The sequence below is a fragment of the Labeo rohita genome, chromosome 12 (assembly GCF_022985175.1).
Source record: "Labeo rohita strain BAU-BD-2019 chromosome 12, IGBB_LRoh.1.0, whole genome shotgun sequence".
Taxonomy (NCBI): domain Eukaryota; kingdom Metazoa; phylum Chordata; class Actinopteri; order Cypriniformes; family Cyprinidae; genus Labeo; species Labeo rohita.
The window spans coordinates 21,632,709-21,654,686 of record NC_066880.1 but is presented as its reverse complement, the minus strand read 5'-3'; the positions used below and the strand labels follow the sequence as shown (position 1 = coordinate 21,654,686).

General features: G+C 37.1%; 2 protein-coding genes and 1 pseudogene across 3 annotated transcripts in view; 2 read left to right on the top strand and 1 right to left on the bottom strand.

The window, feature by feature from the left end:
* The window catches only part of oplah (5-oxoprolinase, ATP-hydrolysing), a 31,725-nt gene extending 23,479 nt beyond the window's left edge, over positions 1-8,246 (top strand). The window contains exons 19-27 of the mRNA XM_051124805.1: positions 284-458; positions 587-771; positions 1,418-1,564; positions 2,600-2,734; positions 5,370-5,519; positions 5,913-6,070; positions 6,156-6,316; positions 7,484-7,581; positions 8,044-8,246. Of these exons, the coding sequence (XP_050980762.1) occupies positions 284-458; positions 587-771; positions 1,418-1,564; positions 2,600-2,734; positions 5,370-5,519; positions 5,913-6,070; positions 6,156-6,316; positions 7,484-7,581; positions 8,044-8,163 (1,329 nt within the window). The 3' untranslated portion in view covers positions 8,164-8,246. The remainder of the gene's footprint in view (positions 1-283; positions 459-586; positions 772-1,417; positions 1,565-2,599; positions 2,735-5,369; positions 5,520-5,912; positions 6,071-6,155; positions 6,317-7,483; positions 7,582-8,043) is intronic.
* A 2,681-nt stretch (positions 8,247-10,927) lies between these two features.
* LOC127174310 (serine/threonine-protein kinase pim-2-like) lies at positions 10,928-13,347 on the top strand (annotated as a pseudogene).
* Positions 13,348-16,566: 3,219 nt separating this feature from the next.
* Positions 16,567-21,559, bottom strand: foxh1 (forkhead box H1). Of its 2 annotated transcripts, none has more exons than XM_051123672.1 (4): positions 21,512-21,559; positions 19,785-20,221; positions 18,630-18,734; positions 16,567-18,538 (listed from the first exon to the last, which is right to left on the bottom strand). In XM_051123672.1, the coding sequence occupies exons 2-4, from the start codon at positions 20,148-20,150 to the stop codon at positions 17,591-17,593; spliced, it is 1,419 nt and encodes a 472-aa protein (XP_050979629.1). In that variant the 5' UTR covers positions 20,151-20,221; positions 21,512-21,559; the 3' UTR covers positions 16,567-17,590. The 2 variants fall into 2 exon arrangements, with proteins under 2 accessions (XP_050979629.1, XP_050979628.1); XM_051123671.1 differs by having other exon boundaries at positions 19,785-20,303; positions 21,512-21,557.
* Positions 21,560-21,978: the final 419 nt, after the last annotated feature.

Genomic DNA, 21,978 nt, shown 5'->3' with positions numbered 1-21,978 from the left:
GGCGGGATTTCTTTTAATGATATTCTAATGGACCACATTGTGACATCATAACACCCGGAAAAACAACACTGTAGTCCAAAGGAGCTGTTCGTTGTAGTTCTTGAAGGGATTTTTTAAAAACAAAATATCTCCCTTTGGAGTGGACTTTGAGATTTATAACGTTGTAGATCTTTTTTTATGCCCAAACATACACACAACACACTGACTAAAATTCAAAAAGTTAAAAAGCTGAATGAGCTGCTGGTGTCCCAACAGACTTGATGAGATTCTCTGTGTTATGCAGGTGTTTCGTGATGGCATTAGTGCTCCGGTGTTCTTTGTGGCCAGCAGGGGGCATCATGCTGATATAGGAGGCATCACTCCAGGCTCCATGCCCCCCCACTCCACCTCTCTACAACAAGAAGGCGCTGTCTTCACTTCCTTCAAACTAGTCACGGGTGGAGTTTTTCAGGAGAAAGGTTGGAAGAGATAATAATTAAGTTGAAATCAGTGTAACAAATGATACTGATTATCATATTGTTAAACTGGGTTGTTTCCGTGGTCAGTCTTTTTGCTCATTTTTCATAGTCATCTTTATTTCTATCAGCTGTGACAGAAGCCCTCATGGCACCCGCTCAATACCCAGGATGCTCTGGGACACGCAATCTCCGTGACAACCTGTCGGACCTTCGAGCACAGGTTGCAGCCAATCAGAGGGGTTGTCAGCTGGTAGGGGAGTTAATTGCCAGCTACGGACTGGATGTTGTACAGGCGTACATGGGATACATTCAGGTCTGTACATGTGTCTGATGTATTAAATATAGGTGATGAAAATCTTAGCTTTAAAGGGTTGGTTTACCCAAAAATGAAAATTCTGTCATTCATTACTGTGAACCCCTCAAACCTGTAAGACCCACAAATTAAGATGCCTTTGATGAAATTCGAGAGCTTTCTGACTCTGACAGCAATGCAACTGATACATTCAAAGCCCAGAAATGTAGTAAGGACATCAGTGGTTTAACTGTAATGTTATGAACTATGAAGCAATGGCGGCGGAGACTGAGCCGGAAGGCAAATCGTTGAAAAAAGTAATTATTTTTGTTTTCTTTGAGCTCAGAAAGTATTACTGTAGCTTCATAACATTAACATTGAACTACTGATGTCACATGGACAATTTTAACAATGTCACTGCTACCTTTCTGGTCTTTGAATGTATCAGTTCCATAGAACCGTTCTGTCTATGCAGGGTCTGAAGGCGCTTGGATTTCATAAAAAATATCTTCATTTGTGTCCCGAAGATGAACAAAAGTCCTAGGGGTTTGGAATGACATAAAGGTGAGTAATTAATGACTAAATTTTCATTTTTGGGTGAACTAACCTTTTAGGTTTATGCCATGGTTTGGTTTATGTTATCGTAAAGTAAAGTGTGTATATTTAGAGTAATGCAGAGCTTGCAGTTCGAGACATGATGAAAGATTTTGCCCGTCGGCGACGTCTGGAAACGGGCTCTCTTGAGGTTGAAGCAGAAGATCAAATGGACGATGGAACACCGATCAGATTAAAGGTCCAGATTGATGAACAGCAAGTAAGAAATTGTTTTTACTTTTGCAGATTCAAATCAGTTTTGAATTAGAGCAAATTAATACTGTTTTTGCATTTTGATCATTTATACCCTCCAGGTTTCATACTGAATATAATGTTAAGTTTAAATATTTAATATTCCCTTTCAATAGCACTTTCTGCTATATATATATATATATATATATATATATATATATATATATATACAAACAGTACAAACTGCAGTTTTTAAAAGAAATTTTGTTTTTTGAGGAAAACATTTTAGGAATTCTCTCCATATAGTGGAAATCTGTGAAGCCCCTGAGTTTCCAAAATGCAGTTTCAATGCAGCTTCAAGTCTCAAAATGATCCCAGTCGAGGAAAAAGGGTCTTATTTAACGAAACGATCGGTTAAAAAAAATAACAATTTATATACTATTTAACCTCAAACGCTCGTCTTGTCTAGATCTGCGTGTTTTTTCCGGTTCAGTACAGTTAGGGTATGTTGAAAAAGTTCTATCTCATTTTCTCCTCCAACTTCAAAATCGTCCTGCATCACTGTTTTACCATTTTTTGTAAAGGGCGTTTGACCTTCTTTGCATGTTTACTTTGTAAACACTGTGTTGGTACTTCTGCAGCAATTTAAGATGATTTTGAAGTTGGAGGAGAAAATTTTTCAACATACCCTAACTGTCTTGAACCCGAGTTCATGCATTCCGAAACAAGACAAACGTTAGAGGTGAAAAAAAACGAAAAACATATCAGATCGTTTTGCTGGATAAGACCCTTTTTCCTCAGCTGGGATCATTTAGAGCCCTTTGAAGTTGCATTTAAACTGCATTTTGGAAGTTCAAACTCATGGGCACCATATCAGTCCATTAAATGGAGAAACATAATTTCTTTACTACTGAAGAAAGAAAGTCAAGAACATCTTGGATGATAAGGGGGTGAGAAAATTATCAGTAAAATTTAGTTCTGGAAGTGAACAAGTGCTAAAATGGCAGTAGAACAGTGCAGTACATTGTTGATCAACAGTGTCCATCTCTGTGTCTGTCTGCAGGGCAGTGCAGTGTTTGATTTCACCGGCACGGGGACAGAAGTGTGGGGCAACTGTAATGCTCCTCGTGCCATCACCCTCTCTGCCCTCATATACTGCCTGAGATGCATGGTGGGCCAGGACATCCCCCTCAATCAGGTGACACATACTACAACTTTGGTGGATTGTGCTTCTCACAGTACAGGTTGTTTTAAAAAAAAACGTTTTGCACTCAAATTACAATGTGTGATATGGCTTTAGCAAGCATTTAGCTAAACTTAACTAACCACCCTTTACACAAACGTTAAAGCAGCTAAAAGTCCAATGCCCATAAAGGTAATAAATGATTGGTATACATTATTAAACATTTAAAAATTATTTAATACTAACAGCATGAACAAATGATTAGTTTAGATGTGTAAACACTAGAAGTCTACACAACAAATAGAAACCAAATATATGACCTATATAGGCTGTGATTATGAGCTAATGAATAATATGTTAACATGAAGAATCCGTTAAGTGCTTAAAATTATTATTATTTTTTTTTTTTGTAAATGTGAAAAGAGCATTAGGTAATATATGAACTGAACATACGGACATTTGTTAGCATTGAACATTAACATTAACAAATAAGCTTTTAATCATTGTTTAATATCTGTTAAAATCATTTGAGAATTTTTTTAAAAGTGCATGAGCATATGAATTGAACGTTTAGTGACATTTGTAAGCATTAACTAATGATCTGTGAAACATTATATGATGTTTTTTAATGATTAATGAAGCTTTTAATCATTGTAAACCATCTGTCAAAATCGTTTAAAGATTTTTCAAAAGTGCATGATCTTATTAATTAAAAATGTTATCTGTTAATCAGTACTAAGTTTCTTAGTAAACATTAATAAACACATTATCTCACATTTGTAGCTATGTGAATATATATTATCTGATGATCTGTTAAGCATTATGTAATGTTTGTTAATGATTTATTAACAAATATTGTTATTATAAAGCCTTACAGATTATGGTTATACTGTGGTTAAAAGGGTTTCCAAGGCTGTTTACTTAACAAAAATTACAATAAAGATTAATGTTGTGAAGTAATATTAGAATTTAAAATAACTTTTTAACTTTCTATTTTTGTGTATTTTAAAATATGATTATAATTATTCCTAAGACCGTAGAGCTGAATTTTTCTGCATCCATCCATTCAGTGTCACTTGAAATGATTCTAATATGCTAATTTAGTGCTGTTTTCCACACATTAAACTTAATAAACAACTGTAAATTTGCTAGATTGACACAAACAGCTTCTTTTCCTCTTCTTTTCACTTTTAAAGAGGTAGTAGATCCAAAAATGAAAATACTGTCATCATTTACTCACCCTCAAGTTTTTCTAAACCCATTACAGCTTCATTCATATTTTTTGTAGCACTTTAGATTGTACATTATTTTTGTCAATCCATTAAACATCTAACATAATCAAAATTTTTAAGCATCAAAAAGTACATGGTAAAAGTAGAGTGGTTAAATCCAAATCTTGTGATGAGACACAATCATGTTATATGATTTATATATCAGATTTAATATATGCTTTTTTCACATGTAAATATCAATGCTCATACATAGAAGATCAAATGTGCTTGCTTGACATGTAATATTTTTGCACATAAATGTAATATATAAATGTAATGTATAAATTACACATAATTTTATTCCACGTTTTGTTTAAAAAGATTAGACTACATAAATATTACAATTACCTGTCATCTAACTTTATTCTTTCCGCTATATATTCATATAAAAACCTCATAGTCAAATTCAAATTAATTGTTTTTTGACAACTATTACAGTTCATTTATTTCATTTCTAGTTTTAGTCACTGTTTCAGTTTAAAATGACAAATAGTCCAAATATCTTCACACATTTGGAATATGCATGATAGGTCACCTTTTGTTTTAAGGTGTCCCTGTTACAGTGTTATTACAAAAATAAGAACTGAGTAATATTAATAATAACAACATGTGCTTACTACTGAGTCAGGGTTAAGGTTTGATTAGGGTTGTAACTGCATAAATTGCATGCCTAAATGGTTAGTTCACCCAGAAATGAAAATTCTGTCATTAATTACTCATCCTCAGATTACCCTTAAGATTTTTGTTCATCTTCAGAACACAACAGAAGATGTTTTTGATGAAATACGAGAGCTCTTTGACCCTCCATAGACAACAAGGGTACTTCCACGTTAAAGGTCCAAAAAGGTTTAAAGAACATCGACAAAATAGTCCATGTGACATCAGTGGTTTAAATGCAATTTTATGAAGCTACGAAAATACTTTTTGTGCACAAAAAATAAAAAAAAGAAATAAATAATGACTTTATTCAACTATTCTTCTCGGCGTCATCCTAGTGCCATATTGGAATGTACCATGGTGGTACTTTCTTCAGTGAACCACTGATGTCACATGGACTGTTTGTACCTTTCTGGATCTTGAATGTGGAAGGACCCTTGCTGTCTATGGAGGGTCAGAGAGCTCTCAGATTTCATCAAAAGAATCTTAATTTGTGTCCTGAAGATGAATGAGGGTCTTACAGGTTTGGAACGACATGAGGGTGAGTAATTAATGACAGAATTTTCATTTTTGGGTGAACGATCCATTTAATTTACTGCTATTACTGTAGATGTAACCTATAACAAGGACACTCCAATAAAATGTTAATACACTTTTACAAATATAATGATTTGTAATTAGCAGGAGAGACGTTGTGTGTGATGAAGTGCTTTGTATTTCAGGGCTGTCTGGCTCCTGTTAAAGTCATCATTCCTCCCGGCTCAATCCTGCAGCCATCTCAGGATGCTGCAGTAGTGGGCGGTAATGTGCTGACCTCACAGAGAGTGGTGGATGTCATCTTCAGAGCCTTCCAAGTGTGTGCCGCCTCACAGGTGTGTTATATCAGTCAGAATGATCTCTATATACATCTTTCAATTAAATCTCCTTGTGCTGCAAAAAGCCAGTTCTGGTTTTACGGACATGTGGCCTATTTTAGGTCAAATTTAATTGTACAGCACTTTTCATGTTTTCACAAATTTGTTTCAATACAGCTTTACAGAAAATCATAAAGTTAATGTTTAAAATATCTTAAATAACTAAATTCAGCTACTCTTGAATAGTTTTATTTAGCAGATTAGAGTTGGGCGATAATATGATTTACATTTTGCAACAATACAAGCAATCAAGAGGTTGAGATATGTCATAGTTTACATCGCCCTTTGCGAGTCAATTTACATGCAATTAATGATTCTACTTTTTGATTTCTCTCATATTGTTTTTTGAAGGGTTGCATGAACAACATTTCTTTCGGCTGTGAGAAAAGTGGTTACTATGAGACGGTTGCTGGGGGTGCGGGAGCAGGCCCGACCTGGAATGGACGTAGTGGAGTTCACTCTCACATGACAAACACTCGCATCACTGACCCTGAGATCTTGGAGAGCAGGTCTGACTGTATAAGAGAATTATAGATATATCTTCCATTCACTTATAATGTGGAAGAGATTAATAAAGTTGAGTTGCTGTTTTAGGTATCCAGTGATTCTTGAGCATTTTTCCCTACGGCCTGGTTCTGGAGGGGAAGGTCTGTACCGCGGTGGTGATGGTGTGATCCGGAAACTTCGATTTCGTAGTCCAGTGGTTCTGTCTGTATTAACGGAGAGGCGCTCTACACAACCCTATGGCCTACATGGTACCTTCATCTGCAGTATATTTACATGCTTTCATATAGTGCTGGGCGATAATTCGATAATGATAATCATTGAAATATAATTTTCCTCAATAAAACGACATGAAGAGTTCGATAAATGTTCAGTATAATTTTTATGTGCCAAAAGCGGAATGAAACAGCTCGGCTCATTTGAATCGTGCCACGCGGACGCGCCTGGAAAAACCGAGCACGGCGCTTCCGTTATGAGCGCAGCTGCCGCGCGTCTACATTTGAAATAACGAACTTGAGCATGCAAAAGTCGTGATATGTACACGACTCCATCACGCAAGCACTAAAGAGTGCTGTGAGATCCAGTGTGAAACACTTTAATTCAGGCATAAACACAAATGACTCTGTGATTCAAACTAGTTTAAAGCTGTGTGCAACGAGACACTGAGAAGGCTTTTCAATCTACACATCGCCAACATTTACTGTAGTAACACTCACTACTCATTTCATCGTGTTTCCTTCTGAAGCATCAGTGACTGACACACACACACACACACACACACACACACAAACACACAGAAAAACTGAGACAACATTTCCAAAATGCTTCAAGAAACCTACCTGCAAAGCTGCCTGACAAACTATGCACCTAGGGCAAAAGCAGCTTTGTTGATTATTTTAGTTAATAGTAGTTAATTGATAAAGGAAATCGATTTATGACATTTTTTTGACAGCATCCTCATTTTACAGCATTTTTATACAAAGTGCCTAAAACTTTTAACAGTACTGTAGCTTTGCAGGTAGGTTTCTTGAAGCATCTTGGAAGCATTGCCACAGTTCTGGATTTAGTCTGTCTTCTTTGTTCTGTTTCTTCATGTCATTCCGGACGGACTGGATGATGACGAAATCACATCTCTGTGTGGAGCACTGGCTGTTGTCAGACTCCCTGTGCAAGCAAAAATCTCACAGGATTATTACAATTAATGGCAAAATGAATGTTTGGAAACGTAAACTGATATTTCCTACTGACACACTACAGCAAATGATAGAAATAATTGATAATAATTTAGCTGGTGAAAATACTAGTGTTCTAATAATTTTGGCCACCACTGTATATATATAATTTACATATGTATATATGTGTTTATTTATTTATTTATTTGTTTGTTTGTTTGTTTGTTAAATCCTTGTCTCATTTAGGAGGTAAAAATGGGGCACCTGGGCTGAATTTGCTACATAAAACAAATGGCAGAGTTTTAAATTTAGGGGCCAAGAATACAATCAGCCTGGATCCTGGGGTAAGACAAATAGTGTGTGTTTTTGCATTCTTGTGAATACATTTAAATCAATAATACCTTTATTAAAAAGAGATGTAAACCATCATATCTGTACAAGGAATAAGTCTCACAATTCTGACTTTTCTTGCAAGATATAAACTCAGAATTGCAAGATATTAAAAAGAGAAAACAATCTGTCATCTCACAATTCTGATTTTCTATTGTAAGATAAGAAGCAGTAATTATCTTTTTTATTTCTTTATACCATGACGGAAACAGTCTTGAATACTTATCAGTGTTCAAGAAAAAGCTCTTTTGTTCTACATAAGGTTGTTCCACCCTTAATAGTCACATCTCATTACACAACTGTATGTCTCTCTTTAAATGTCTTTGTTGTTTAAGAATGGCTTTGTGTTAGGAGAGCTATTGACTATAGAAACTTTCATTAAAATGGACTGACATGATCTGTGGTATACATGACAGGACATGTTCAGTCTGTTCACCCCTGGAGGAGGTGGATGTGGACGTGTGGATGAACAGGATGGAGACCATCAACTTCCCTCTAAACGCCGTTGTCTGCACAAGCCACAGAACATGGTTTAACAAGAGGAAAAAAGGGAACAAAACATTAGACAATAGAAATAGTTTTTGAAGGTGACAGAAATAAAGATTAATAAAACCTCTTATATGACGTTTTTTTTTCTGTTCTGCTACAGTGTTTTACAAAGGTTGGCTATAGACTTAATCTACAGTAGTGAGAGAGTCAGTGATCAGTGTATTAATTCAATACACTGTTACACTGTAATATAAAATTGTATGCTATTACCATGAGCTGAATGTTAATCATTGATAATGAGATCATAGTAATGGGTGTAAACATCTGTTTGGGGTGTTTACCTGCCTAAGGGCGAGATGGACTCCAGCATACCCGCAACATAAGACAATCAGTTTAGAGAATTGTATGTCATTTCCCACACAAAGATTGATACTTATACTTAGTTTTTTTTGTTTTTACAAATATTTAAAGAAAGAACTACACATATTTGGGAATAAATAAAAATAACTAAATATACCAAGCCCTATAATAGAATTTACATGGGCTTTTTTAAATGAACAAATAAATGAATAGATCTATTTTTCTTAAATCATTCATGTATGTAGTTTCAATTTTATTTATTTATGTTTTTCTGAGTGACATGCAAATGAGAGAATGTCTGTGCATACGTTCTCTGTGCGTACGTTCATTCTATGAATCACCGTTTTCCCCAAAATATCCACAAGATAAAGTCAAGATAAATTTTTATTCTATGGACTACATTAACAAGAGTCTATGAAGCTTACATTGGCGATATATCGGAGAGAAAATGGATTTCACAGTAATTTTCAGCAGTAAGAAAAAGTGTTTTAAAGCTAGTTGTTTTGTGGAACATCACAGTTATACATTATATGAGAACAGTAGGGCCTGTAAAAAGTTAGCATGAGCTAACAACATTTTTCAAATAGACTTATTATAATTTTGTAATTCATAATAGCTGAATTGATTATATTCTTATTAATTGTAAGATAAAACTGCCTGTACTGTGATTTTGCTGTAAATGTTTAAAGTAAATTGCTTTGTCAGACTGGGGGGCATTTTGCATAACGTTACCCCACCTGTGGGGCAAAATGCCCCCTTGGTACAAAATTTAATTTTGTTTAAAATCTAATGGCATGAAAACTCTGGACATTTTTCATACTTGGTTTATAATTTACGCAATTTTCATCAAAACTAGGCCTTGACAACTTTTCTGAACAAATTTAACTTCTGTTTCGCAGAAAAAAATAAAAAAAAATCCCTAAGGGGGCTTTTTCCCCAACTCTACCATACGCATATTTGAGAAATGATCCTAAGATTAAATTTAGGATGGTTTCTGCAACATTTTATAAATAAGGCCCCAAGAATCACAGACACGGTAAAAGCCAAATTTGAAATACAAAAATAGAAACGTAAAAGCAAGTTTCATCTTCCATAATAATAAGCATGTTATGGAATATTTGGAAATATACAGCTTAAATAGCCATACGCATACACTGATATTAACATTTTATAGATCTAATTATTAAGTTTTTTGTATTTTTGTTAGTATTTCCATAAAGTAAAGTCATATCCTCCATTTACATAGGCCTCCTAGGCTATGTCTTGAAGTATATTATGGAAAATAATAGTAATAAAATATGATATAAATAAAATATAATATATATTCATTACCAGACCTAACTACTCAGTTGATAAAAGACGGATTCATTTGTTTATTTAGGCTATGTCAGAATGAAACACAGGGCTAAAATGAGGTTATTTTGTTGTGCTTCAGTTTTTGTACAGGGTTTTTTTCTCTTGGCACACACGAAAAGCCTTATTTCAAAACTCCAACATACGTTAAGGTGGAACTAAACACTAATTTTTACATTTACATTGTTTATGCCTATGGCATTGGCAGACAATAATGAGAAACATAAAGACAAAAATGGTGGCACACTTGTTAGTCATGAAAACATAGGAAATTACCCTACTGAATCTTACCAAATTTTCTCACCCAGAACTTTCCCATGTGTTTTTCTTTTTCTTTCTTTTCTCTCAAAATTATTATTATTTTTTTAAATTACAAATCAAAAAACAGTGGAATGAAACAAAGGTAGGCCCTACAGTACATTCAAACCCACCTGTGTCCCAAGTAAGCCTAACACACAGTATGCTTCACATTTTATTAAATAAATGCTTTAATTTTGATTCATGATTAGCCAATCAAAAAACTGCTAATCAAGCTAGAGAATATGGATTGCATATTAATATTTACACTCTCAACAACTAATCTGATCATGGTCCCCTTAACCTGTCCTTATACTTATGAAAATATCTGGCTGAGCATCTATCAGGTTTCTCTCTTTCATCCTGTCTCAGGTTTTTCATATCAACTTTGTATATTTCTTGCTGCAGCAGTTTGTGTAAGTATTTTTTTTTTTTTTTTTATTTAATAGGTAAAGTCAGGATCAAATTAGTTAACATTTAATTTCTGGTCAATGCAGCTGGGGTTACACTTTAATATATAACAGTATATTAATAATAATAGTTCATTATTATTACTGAATTTACATTTGGAACCACAATGATTAATTAATATTGTAAATAAATAAATATGGAGACACAGAAAGATTATGGAGTTATGGCTTCTATGAGCCCTTATGATATCATAAAGGAGTTTTAGAACGTTGCGCGGGACTATATAAAGCGCGAAACTCACCTGCTCACTTTGTGGCGAGTTAGGAGTATTGTTGTCAACGGTGTTTACTTCGTGTATTCAGTTGTTGATAGCGTTTGATTTTGTTCATTATGGGACAGCGACAATCTCGCAGAGAGAAAGCGGAGGGTAGTGAGTGTGTGCACGGGGTCAATCCCGGTACATCACTTACACCCACCGACCACAAGGCGGAGGTCCATCCTCGTTTCGACGAGACGCCTGAGTGTGTCGGTGAGGGAGATGGGCAGGAGAGTGGGGGAGACAAGGCGAAGAAGAAGAGGAAGAGAAAGAGGTTTCGGAGGTTTGCCTCTTTCTTCAGTTGCTTGTCTCGTCCCAAATCCACATCAGGATGAGCAGGTGGAGCAGGGTAAGGTGGACCAGGACACTGACGAGGCCCTATCGACGTGTACTGATGGTAAATGACAAGCTCTGAACTTTAAAAAGTCTCTTAATCTCAGTCACAATCACACATTATTAAAATGCAAATCAGTTACGTTATTCCCACAACATGTGATAAAAGTTTTAATATAGAAAGCAATATTTTGAAGAAATTTAGTATTTCAAGATTTCAAGTTGTCAAATGTTCCTATAAATAAGAAATGAATATGAGTATCTAATATTTTACGGGTACTATTTCATTAAAACAAGCATTTGGTTGATATTCTTTTATTTAGATCTGACTTCTCTACAGGACGTTGTCTGTACTGTAGAGGAGGATGATGATCAGGAGCCTCATGCCAGTAGTCCTGAGGTAATCCCCGCTGCCGAGGACCAGCAAATGGTGGATGATCAGCCTCAAGATCAGGGCGGTCCAGTCAGTCCGTCAGCAGATGAGAGCGGATCACATCTGCTGAGACAGCTGGACTGTGATGAGATCATGAGGATTAAGGGTGAGTTTACTGTTGTAATTCAAAATATAACTCACACACAGATGCTGTTCTTACAGTGTCTTATTTTAGGGGAATGTGTATAAAAGAAAGTGCATCAAGTATAGTGATGATATTAGAAATACAAACAATGTTAAATTAGTTTTATGGTAGGTATGGCATGCCACACTGCAGAACACATTTGCTGGAAATATGTGATCGGCAAGAAGATGGGGGAAGGTTCATACGGCTCCGTATATGAAGGGACCCGCTGTGAGGATGGCCTTCAGGTGGCTGTCAAAATCACAGCAAAGATGAAGGATGAGCCGTACATCCGCCTTGTAAGTGAACTGTGCTCTCTGTGTCATCTCTCAGTCATTGTTTGCGATTCATAACATTTTGGATTAATGTAAGTCACAGCATACTAATAATCAATATTTCAGACTTATTTGAAAGATCACTGTCTTGCTTCTAGCCTAACCATCCCAGACCAGTGCCTCTAGAGGTGGCCCTGACAGTTCTGGCCAATCAAGGCCCGAGCTGTCGCCACATTATAGAGTTACTGGACTGGCAGGACCATCTCGACCAATACATCATGGTCCTAGAACGGCCCTCATCCTGCATAGACATGCGCGATTTCTGGCTGCATTATGACGGCCTCTTCACTGAGGGGATGGCCCGTCATTTCATGCAGCAGGTCATCGATGCTGCTGTCGTGTGCTGTTCCCGGGGGGTCCTCCATCGTGACATCAAGATGCCGAACCTCCTGGTCAACATAGAGACCCTGGAGGTGAAGCTGATTGATTTCGGCTGTGGGGACCTCCTGAGGAGCACATCGTACAAATCCTAAAGTGGTATGTATTATTTTTCAAACATTTGGGACTTAAACTCTAGTGACCAGTGACACCATGTCTTAATGAGAACATTCTCAGTAGAAGAAAAGCCAGTAATAATATTATTTTTATTGACTAATATTAAATGCAGATGCAAACTCTTTCTTCCAGGGACAGCCAGGTACTGCCCTCCTGAATATTTTCAGAAGGGTGAGTACTATGGGAAACAGGCGACAGTGTGGTCACTGGGAGTACTCCTCTTCCGCATGATCACTAGCCTTTTCCCAGAGAGCAGCAATATCAGTCTGATGGACACTGATATCTGGTTTCAGCCAGGCTTCTCCGATGGTGAGATCTTCATTATAACAAATCAAATTTTAATTAGACAAAATGGCTTTATTATAGATGCTTTTGTGGATAAAGCAGGAATCTTACTCAGATTTACAGCTTAGATAGCATGTGTAAAGTAAATAATCAGACATCTCTCCATCTTTCTGGACAGAATGCTGCCGTTTTGTCAGAGGTTGTCTGAAGAGCAACCCAGAGTGGAGGATTCATCTGGAGCAGATGCTCTTCCATGACTGGTTTAAGGTACTGAGTCAAAGACAAGCTAAAATGATATTGAATATATAGTGTTTGTTTATTTTAATTATATGAATATGAACATCAGCTTTCTTATGCTACTTTTCGGTACCTGCAGCAACTATTATAGTCAATCCTCATACACTGCATACATAACAATCTGTATTTTATACCTTTTGAAATATGTTAGTCTAATTTGTACAGTTTGCAAATGTACACTTTGTAAATGTGTTTCAGGTCCCCCTGTAAGTCATGGAGGACAGGGTCAGCCTTGCATCTGGCGGGCTGACATGGGTGACCTCTCCATCCCTCCAGCCTTAGCGTCTTGCGGGGCTGGCAGGTCTTGGTTGCGTCTGGCGCCTTGGCTTGAGGCAGTAGTTTTAGCGTCTTGCGGAACTACTTGCCTAGGGATGTGACTTGTAAATAGTTTGTTTAGTTATAGCACCATCCAATCATATTTCTAAAAACGGAGTCACCTAGAGCTTCTCAGAGCTCCCTGTCAAGCCTGTCCTGGCACTGCCACACTAGAAGTCCCTGCCACTCACATGGCAACAGAGCTCACTTTATCAGCCACCTTGGGCCTAGAGAATACTGTAAGGGCCACTGCAGAAATCACTCTGAAGGCCTCCATAAAGGTTCCTGACACTCATGCTCCAGAACCTGCTCAGGTCAGAGAGAACCGAATCAAAGGTACCACAAAGTTTCCTCCTTTTCAAAGCTGCCCTGGTCCCAAAAACTGCTTGTCCAGGCCTGAAGGTTCCTGCTGCTGCAACACCAGAACTCACAATGGTTTCAGAGCTCTTTGTCATAACAGCTACAGTCTGAAAGCTTCCCATCATGTCTGCTACAAAAGTTTGTCTCATGATGGCGTTGAGATTCAAGCCAAGGCTGCCAAAAAAACCTCCAACCAAGGCCGCCTCAGTGTTTCCTGTAATAACCTCAGCCAGAGCTAATGTCTAAACATGCTCCAGTCCCAGAGCTCCTCTCTCAACCTCCCTGGTCCCAGAGGTTCCTACTAAAGCTGCTCTGGCGTTAGAGGTTTCTGTGTTGACTGCACCAGAAGATCCTCTCAGGAATCACTGCTGTGATTCCTACATAAATATATTACAACTGTGTGCCATATTAAAACACAATGTTTGTGGAAAAAAACATAAAATGTGTTGTTTTTTTCTGGAAAACAATATGATAATCTGGATATTTACATTTATCAGTTTACCAGTCAAGAGTGGGTTAATGTGAGTGATAACCTCAGGTAAGTAGAGTCAGGTAAGTAGAGAAGGTCTGGTACACTGTATATAAACGCACTATAGTTGCCATTTCCTGATGGGAATACCAATATTTTAAGAACTATAAGGTATAATAGCACATCACATTTTGTATGACTCTCTTAGTCTATGGAGCTCTCACCAAATCAGTTGATGATGTGAATCAGGTGTGTAGACCAGACTATGTACAGTCTTTACCTCAAAATAAAAGTCTGACAGGGTTATCAGGACAATGGCACAAAACAAATATATCATGTCAAATGTGGAAGAAAAATTACAGGGAAAAAAACACATTTGTGTAATTAAACTTTTGACTCAAAACCTTACATTCTATATCTCACTTTACAGATACAAGACTAGACAATAATGCACTTTTTTTTTAATCTGAAAAAGAAGATATCACAAATGTGACATATTATTTATTATTGAAGGAAGTGTCATTTTTATATATCATATATCATTAGGATATTAAGTGAAAATCATGTTCCATGAAGATATTTTGTAAATTATTTGTAAACTTGATTAGTACCTTTTTGATTAGTAATATGAATTGCTAAGAATTTAATTTGGACAACTTTAAAGGTGGTTTTATCAATTTTTTTTTTTTTTTTTTTTTTGCACATTCCAGATTTTCAAATAGTTGTATCGCTTCCAAATCCTAACCTAACAATCCACACATCAATAGGAATCTATTCAGGTGTGCAGAAGATGTATATATGTTTTCACACTGAGGAACTGAGGGACTGAGCAACTATACAGAAAGTTCAAACACTCGTTGATGCTTCAAAAGGAAACTTTATGCATTAAGAGCTGGGAGGTGTTTTGTCTGTCATCTTCTGAGGGGCAGCACTGAGTGAAAAAAACATGATATTTAGGCAAAATTAGAAAAATTTACACATCTTCATTCTGTTCAAAAGTTTACACTCCTGGCTCTTAATGCATTGTGTTTACTTTTGAAGAATCAGTGAGCGTTTGAACATTCTGTAATAGTTGCATATGAGTCTCTGCATATGCGGGCAGTTTAACTATTCAGGACAAACAAGAGACTTTAACTATCAGTTAAAAAAAAAACAAAGCTGTGGATCATTCAGGTAACAACACAGTATTAAGAATCAAGTGTATGTAAACTTTTGAACTGGGTAATTTTTATAAATTCAACTATTATTTTCTCTTGTGGACTATATGTAAATGTATTTTATGTGAAATATCTTATTCAGGACAGTACTAAATAAAAAATATTTATATATTCAAATTTTCTTATTTTATTTTTATTTTCCCATTATTACAGTACACTGACAATTTACTAACAGTGTCTTTTGGATGTTTTCTTTTCATTAGTCTGAATAAACACTTTATAAAAAAACCTCAAAAAGCCCAAAATCTCAATTTGACAGTCCTCATCTGTCAGACAACACAGAATCACAGATTTTAATACCTATAGTCATAAGTAGCATGAGTATATTTGTAGCAATAGCCAAAAATACATTGTATCAATTGAAATAACCTTTTTTTTTTCTTTTATGTGATTAAATAATTAAGATATTAAGTAAAGATCATGTTCCATGAAGATATTTTGTAAATACCCTACTGTAATACCCTACGTATTTTTTGATTAGTAATATGCATTGCTAAGAGCTTCATTTGGACAACTTTCAAGGTGATTTTTCACAATATTTTGATTTTTTCTAACATTAGACTCCAAATAAAAAGCAAAAGAATAGTAACAAATATGCATTTACTGTGGAACATACTGTCACTTATGCTTTGTCCTTGATATTAAAAAAAATAAAATAAGATAAAATTGTGTTACTTCCCTTGCATTCTAAAAATGATTGTGAAAATACATTTTTAAGATGAAATATGTAAAAATTTATATAGGAAGCTTCTAGACATGTTTGCACAGGATTACACCTAAAATGAACATTTCAAACATATTCATCAACATTATACAGTCTGACTGCTCTACCATGACACAATAACAATACTAAAAAAAAAAAAAGAACTCAAACTCAGTGAAACAAATCACCTAGAAACTGAGGCCTCCCAAATACTTGAAACTAAGGTCCATTACAAAGAATGGACCTGTAAGAGGGTGGAAGTGTTGGGGGTGTGAATGAGTGATTTTAAGGGAGGACAGGACAGAAAAAAACAGCAGGAGGTGGTGGTGGGATGACGTGCACCAGACGGAGGGACAACCACAGACCACCAGTTAAACGACCCTTACGTTTAATTACTGATCAAATCGCTCAATATGAGCTTCTGGACAGTATCATGCAGACATGCATGATCAAAAGGCAACATAAACATTTATTTTAAAAAGGCATTTGATGACCAGATTATAAAAATCATAGTTACAGCACCTATACTCCACAGGGACACAAAGAGTCATGATAAGGCTTTGAGACAGTGCACTGATAAAAATGGCTCTAATTACAGTTCTTCAAAGTGAATGCATGCCAGAAAAAAAACACACAAGACTGGATCTCATCAGATCTGTCAAGCCTCCACCATTGTTATCAGAGCCCAAGACTGGACTTTACCAACTGGAGCGGGGGTGAAATTAAAACATTTAAGTCAGAAAAGCATTACAAAAAGTCAAGATTTCAAAAAATCTATTTACCCTGCTAAAACCAACATATAAAAAGTGACACATTCATGGCACAAAAGCCAGTCTTTATGTAAACTTTGCAGGTTCCTTACATTTTCAAAAGTACACATTCACACACAAACATCTCTAATCCTAACAAATGTCCAGCATGCCATTTCTGGTTCATTTGTAAGGAGTTAAAGCAACCACACACACACACACACACACACACACACACACACACACACACCATACTTCAAGCTTATAAATGGACAACATTCAATTGGTCTCGTCAAGTATTTCATTGATTGTCCCCAAACATTACAAGGGTCCATTCAGGAAACAAGAGCAGCTAATGTGCCTCTCATTGACATTAAAAGTCTGAGGTAGCAACTGTGTCAAATAAAGTCACATGAATGGACAGGAGTTACAACAGTGTCAACATTGGTTAGGTAGAATCTTTGGTCAATATTGGCCTCGTAACAGTTCAGTTCACAGAAGGAATTTCCTGATACAATTTATAGATTGAGTACACTGTGATGAGCAGCATTTGGGGTTGCAAATCTTTGTGTAAACCTAAGCAGTGCCAAAGATGAGAAGCCAGGACTATTTTGTGAACAGTTTAAAGAGAATATTTGCAAAGGGAAGGTCCATTCTGAAGGGCATACTGGTTTGGAGGTGGATGAGAAGTCTGATTGTTGGGGCCGAGCGCATCGAACACACTCTTATTGGGCGGAACAGATTGCAGCATACTGTCCAAGTCCATGAGAAGGGGCGGAGCTTGTATGGAAACTGGCCCATTTGGTAGAATGGGCCAGTAGGGGTGACCAATCAAGTGTGATGAAGTGACATGTGCACCACCATAACCGTAGAACGGAATACCGCCCAGTGGCATGAAGGGGTTTCCGTTAAAGCGCATGCTAGGAGGGGCTACCGCGTTAGGAGGGGTGTATTTGGCGTAGGAAGTCGGGAGCTCCCATGGAGGAGTGGTACCCCGCTTGGAGCTTTTGTTTGGCGGGGGACACGAGTCACTGTATCCATCTGAAGTCGATCCTCGATCGCTTGATCTTTTCCCAATAAGTGTTACCCCTCTCCAGTCCTCGTCTGACAAATCAGACGCAGGGCTGACAGAGCTGGCTGACGAACTGCAATTGTATGAGGCGTTACAAGGCCGCAGTGGAGTGGTAGAGCGAGTGTGTGGAGGGGGCCCGACGCCCCAACTCTCCCTCTCTCGTAGCCCTTCCCCAGCAGAACTGGCAGGCCTGAGGCTATGCAGGAGAGAATCTATGGCAAATGTGGAGTCCAGTTTGGGACGATAGGGGTCCTCTGATGGGTTTGGGCTGTGACGGGTGGGAACGGGGGGTAAGGAGAGGTCAGCAGGCAGAGGTTTGGACTTGTTCGACTGAGCGTAACCTTGAAAGATGTACGGGGCCAGGTCCTGAGCAAAGATAGTTTCATCCTGACGGGACACTGCCGTATTTTGTCTTTTCAGAAGCTCCAGGGGAATTCGGCTCACTTCTACAGTCCAAAAGTTACCTTTACCTTGGGGTTTACCAGGATCCTTAAGCACCTAGAGAGAGGAGGAGGTCCAACAAGATAGTGTTAAAATAATGTCAAACTAACACAGAATTTTTTTCAGTTACCTGAAGTCAAACACACACCTTCACAAAGCAGTCGTAAGAGGACAGGTTGTGTCGGACTGAGTCTCTCCAGCCTTTGTAATTTCCCTTGAAGAATGGAAAGAGAGTGCTGATCTCCTTCAGAATCTGTTTGAAGAAGACAATTTATTCATAGTTATTAAAAATATATTATTATTATGATTCAGTTACAGATTCTATACAGAGCAGATGAGCTGGGAATGCATAAATCTTGACTTTCTGCTAAATTTCCAAAAAGCCAACGTGTGCATGCATAGGTCTATAATATATCTGTAAATCAAATGAGTGACATTTTCTGTGGGGTGACATTTATAGGCCTATATGTGAATACGCATAGTTAACAGAAGTATGCCTAATTTACATATTTTACCAGTCTAAAATTTGGTGAAAGTCATTTAAAAAAAGGATTGAAATACAGGATTTAATTGCCGTTTTATTCAAAGAAAAAGTCGAGTGCAATCACCTGTAGCAGCAGGCACTACCGCAAATCATTTGCAAAAATTCACAGGAGTCACTCCTGAATAGTCAGCAAACTGTTAATCCCGGTCGTGAATTCTTACAAGTTGCGACATTTCGAAACAATCGCGTAGTAATTGCGGCACAGTGTGATTCCAGCCACAGCTATCAGCATGATAGAGTATCGGCCTCTGCTTTCACTATTCACAACACAAACCCCATCGAGATCCAGACATGAGACAGATTAAGTGCCCCAGGCAGATTTGGATGTGCAACACGCACTAAAGCACTTCAAATGTAAACGGTCTCATAGTTTGTGGAAATGAACGTCAGTGCGGTGATGACACAATTAGGTTTTATATCACTTTTACAAATAATTACCTTGTATAAAAGTTTCAAGGAGCGCTAATGGAATATCTCTTTATTTGGAACCTTAAATCTGAAAGAAATCCTTCAATTAGATGCTAAAAAATTGCAGTACAACTTGTAAAAAAAAATATAAATGTAGATGTGGCACGGACTTGCTGATAAGATAATCTTTTCATCTGAAGCGCTGAATTAACAATTACCTTAGAAATTTCTTAAACACCGTAGAAACTAGGACATGATGAAACTAAATGGCTATAATGAAACTTCATTCACAATCCTGATGTATTTTACCATTTAAAACACAAAAGTTGAGCGCATGTTAAGATGACCTACCTCTGATAAAGTGAGCTTCTTCTCCGGAGAGTTCTGGATGACCATGGCAATCATAGCTAGGTAAGAGTAAGGTGGTTTGGGATAACGCTGATAGTTCTTCTTCTTTCCTCCACTGGAGTTTCCATCCTGCATTTCCCATGCGCTTTGATCCGACGATTTGGCTCTGTAACAGGAGTCCTGCGCCATCCCTGTGGACTTCTCCAGCCGGCCACCAAACTCCAGCAGTGGATTTGTGGAGCAGTGACAGCTAGGGTTGGAAGAGGAATAGCTGGTTCTGCAGTCAAGGTGATGGTCGTGTTGCGCTCCTGCTCCTACAGTGATCACGGGTGGTGCCAACAAGCCCGGACCCCCCCAGTGCTTTGTCATGCTGATGCAGAGGGGGAGGAGGCTGGGATGGTCGGTGCTCAATCCCTCAGACTGCTGGCTCCAGGTCAACTCTATTTGAGCAGCAAACAATTCACAGTTTCATGTCAATCCCGCTGCGTAATGGGAGTGAGAATGAGGCGCGATGCGCGATCACTACGGGGGAGGAGGGGGAGGACACGATAAACATCAGCGATCAGATTTACTGAAAGACAGTTTAAGTGGCCTTTCCATGATATGTCCTAGCTACACCTTTCTCCACTAAGCATGAAATGCGAATAAGAATAACAAAATCTCGCACTTGGTCATTTTCATATGCTGAGTGACCAGCTAACCAGTGAGATTTAAGAAAAGATTTTAGATCTGGTGGCTAACATGACAGTGACAGCAGTAGTTAGTGAAGTATTTTACATCTAAATCATAGATCCACTTTTTGTGCAATTATGTCTCTAAATTAACAAAACTATAAACACTGCATATTGCCCCATCATAAGAGTATAGTGAAATGTGAACAAAACTAAATGCTGTTAACATAAAACATGGTGTAACCGCACTAAAATGTACACTTTACAACATCACATTAAAACAAAAAAACATGTTGTCTTTCAAATATAAGGAGGTGTGAAAAATAAACGAATGGAAACGGCAATACACAGATTAACACCCAATCAACAATCAGGAAATAACTGCAAACCGATCACCTAATAGGGAGCATCGTCTCTGTATATCAGTACACGCATATGATGCTTATTGCGCGAAGAAAAAAATAGTAATTATTATTAGCCAGATTAAATAGAAAAAGGTGGAAAGTATGTGAAATTTCACAAGCCGAAAGGAATGTCTTTTGGGGATTGGTTTGGATTTAAAGTAGGACTCTCATATCTCAGCAAGACAGAGAAAACAAGTTGGATTAGAGAGAATCTCTTCCGTCCCGGGGGTTCAAAAACACAATAGAGGGATGAGAACTAAACTCATCACACTGAGAGTCTGATAATCGCCTTGAAAACAGATTGACAACATACTGACCACTATTGTAGCACGTTTATTGGGATACTCGTCTTTCACATGCACATTTCTTGAATTATTGACTCTAAATGAATTGCAGGAAACAAATGATTGCTTTTGTGAACACTGGACATGTTTCTTAAAATAAAAAATTCTAAATACTTAATATTACGGAACATACTTTTACTGTATTAAAAAAGTGTAACATTTTCCCTGTTAAATGAAATGCGATTAATTTATTTCTCGCTAGCATACGATTGATTATTTGTACATATTTGTTTAACATTTAACGGCAAACACTGTAAGCGCTGTTAAAGGAGCTGCTGCAACTGTTAAACGTGAATGAACGCGTGTCTTACCTGCTGTATTGATTACATTCACGCGTTCCTCTCTGACTGTTTGAGAATCTGCAGCTCATTTGCGTAATGATAACGTGACGTTCTAATCAAACAAATGCTCAACGCTGATTGGACAAACCTGTCCAAACCCTGGCTACATAATTTTATACGTTCATCTACGTTTCCTTAATATTTAATTATTTACTTGCTAACTATAAATAAAAAGATTTAAAACAATGAAATAGCAATTAATGGCATTAAGGCATAGAAAAAGTCACTATTTGAATCTTTTAATGTAATAATAATAATACTACATACATTTTAAAAATCCAAATAACAGAAACTAATTAGCACATATTTTGATACAGAGAGTCTAAGTGACAGTTTAATGTTATTCAGGATTAGGGTTCTATTGCATAAAACCAACTCTGGTTCTTCACTGGTTTAGAAAACAATGGAAGTACATTTTTAATTTAGCCATAATATAC